This window comes from Limanda limanda, chromosome 14 (genome assembly GCF_963576545.1).
Source record: "Limanda limanda chromosome 14, fLimLim1.1, whole genome shotgun sequence".
In the NCBI taxonomy this organism is placed as follows: Eukaryota; Metazoa; Chordata; class Actinopteri; order Pleuronectiformes; family Pleuronectidae; genus Limanda; species Limanda limanda.
Genome location: NC_083649.1, coordinates 3,019,062 through 3,020,136, shown reverse-complemented (window position 1 = coordinate 3,020,136; position 1,075 = coordinate 3,019,062). Strand labels below are relative to the sequence as shown.

The window sequence follows — 1,075 nt, the reverse complement described above, 5'->3', positions numbered from 1 at the left end:
AGTATTTTAGTGAAGGAGAAAGTTGATCTGGTTCCAAGAAACCCGCCTCACCTGACCTATGACTCATCTACCAACATCAACATCTCTCACACAGACACACACAGCTCCTCCGACTGGACCGTTGAGAACACTTGTGAAGCGTCACTGAAGAGAAGCAGAGTCTCTGAAGAAGTTTCTCTTGAAGTTTTTTTGTCAAAAAGCTTTTGTTTTTTAACCATGGCGTGTGAAGGCAAGGTGTCTGATGAGAGGATAACAGAGGTCCTGATCACGATGGGCATTGAGGAGGAGCTGAAAGACAGACCCTTAGAGGACGTCTCGTCCCTCACCCTCGATGCTGTGGAAGTACAGAATGAGCAGGAGAAAGCGGTTGTGAAGAAGATCCGCGCAGTGGTCCAAAAAATTGGTGACAAACTAAAGGAAGACAAGGAGATCCAAGATGACATAAAGGGGATTGAAAAACACTTCCAGCAGGGCGAAGTTGAAGAGGCCAACCAGATGTTTAAGGAGATGTTTAAGGAGATGTTTCGCGGTGGCATCACCTGGGAGAAGATTGTTATTTCACTCTATGTTGTTGGCAAGGTGTTAGGCACAATAGGCATAATGACGGCTCTGTATCCATATGTGAAGCTGATCCTGAAGTGGACTCTGGACTTTTTCAAAAATGCTCTCCTGGGCTGGATTCTTGAACAAGGAGGATGGATCTGCTGTTCGGTTCTGTCATGAGCTCTCACAGAGGAGACCTTCATCCCAGAAGAGGTCTTCATCACAGAGGAGGTCTTCATCACAGAGGAGGTCTTCTAATCATCTTCTTCACCTGCATGGCCCTCTGAATCTTCATCAGCTGTTGACTCTGAGCCGCACCTTGTTGCTGTGAAGATGATTCAAACAAGAATCCTTTTCTCTCTGCTCCTGCTCTTGTCTTGTGAGACCCTGCTACACCTTGTTCTGTGCTGCTTGTTTTCTGTGGGGAGAGGCATCGTTAAATGAAACCTGAAAATCATACAAAAACATGTTAATCCTACCGAGTTATTAAGATTGATTCTATTATTAATAATTTTTTTCCATCAAATCAAAC

The 1,075-nt window shown here is 44.7% G+C and overlaps 1 protein-coding gene across 1 annotated transcript; it reads left to right on the top strand.

Annotated features, from left to right (window-relative positions):
• The first annotated feature begins 216 nt into the window (after positions 1 to 216).
• Positions 217 to 723, top strand: LOC133019751 (apoptosis regulator BAX-like). Its single transcript, XM_061086308.1, has one exon. It carries the CDS (start codon positions 217 to 219, stop codon positions 721 to 723), a length of 507 nt encoding a protein of 168 aa, XP_060942291.1.
• Positions 724 to 1,075: the final 352 nt, after the last annotated feature.

Excerpts from the sequence above, each read along its gene's own strand:
- LOC133019751 (XM_061086308.1), top strand. The coding sequence starts at position 217 with ATGGCGTGTGAAGGCAAGGTGTCTGATGAGAGGATAACAGAGGTCCTG.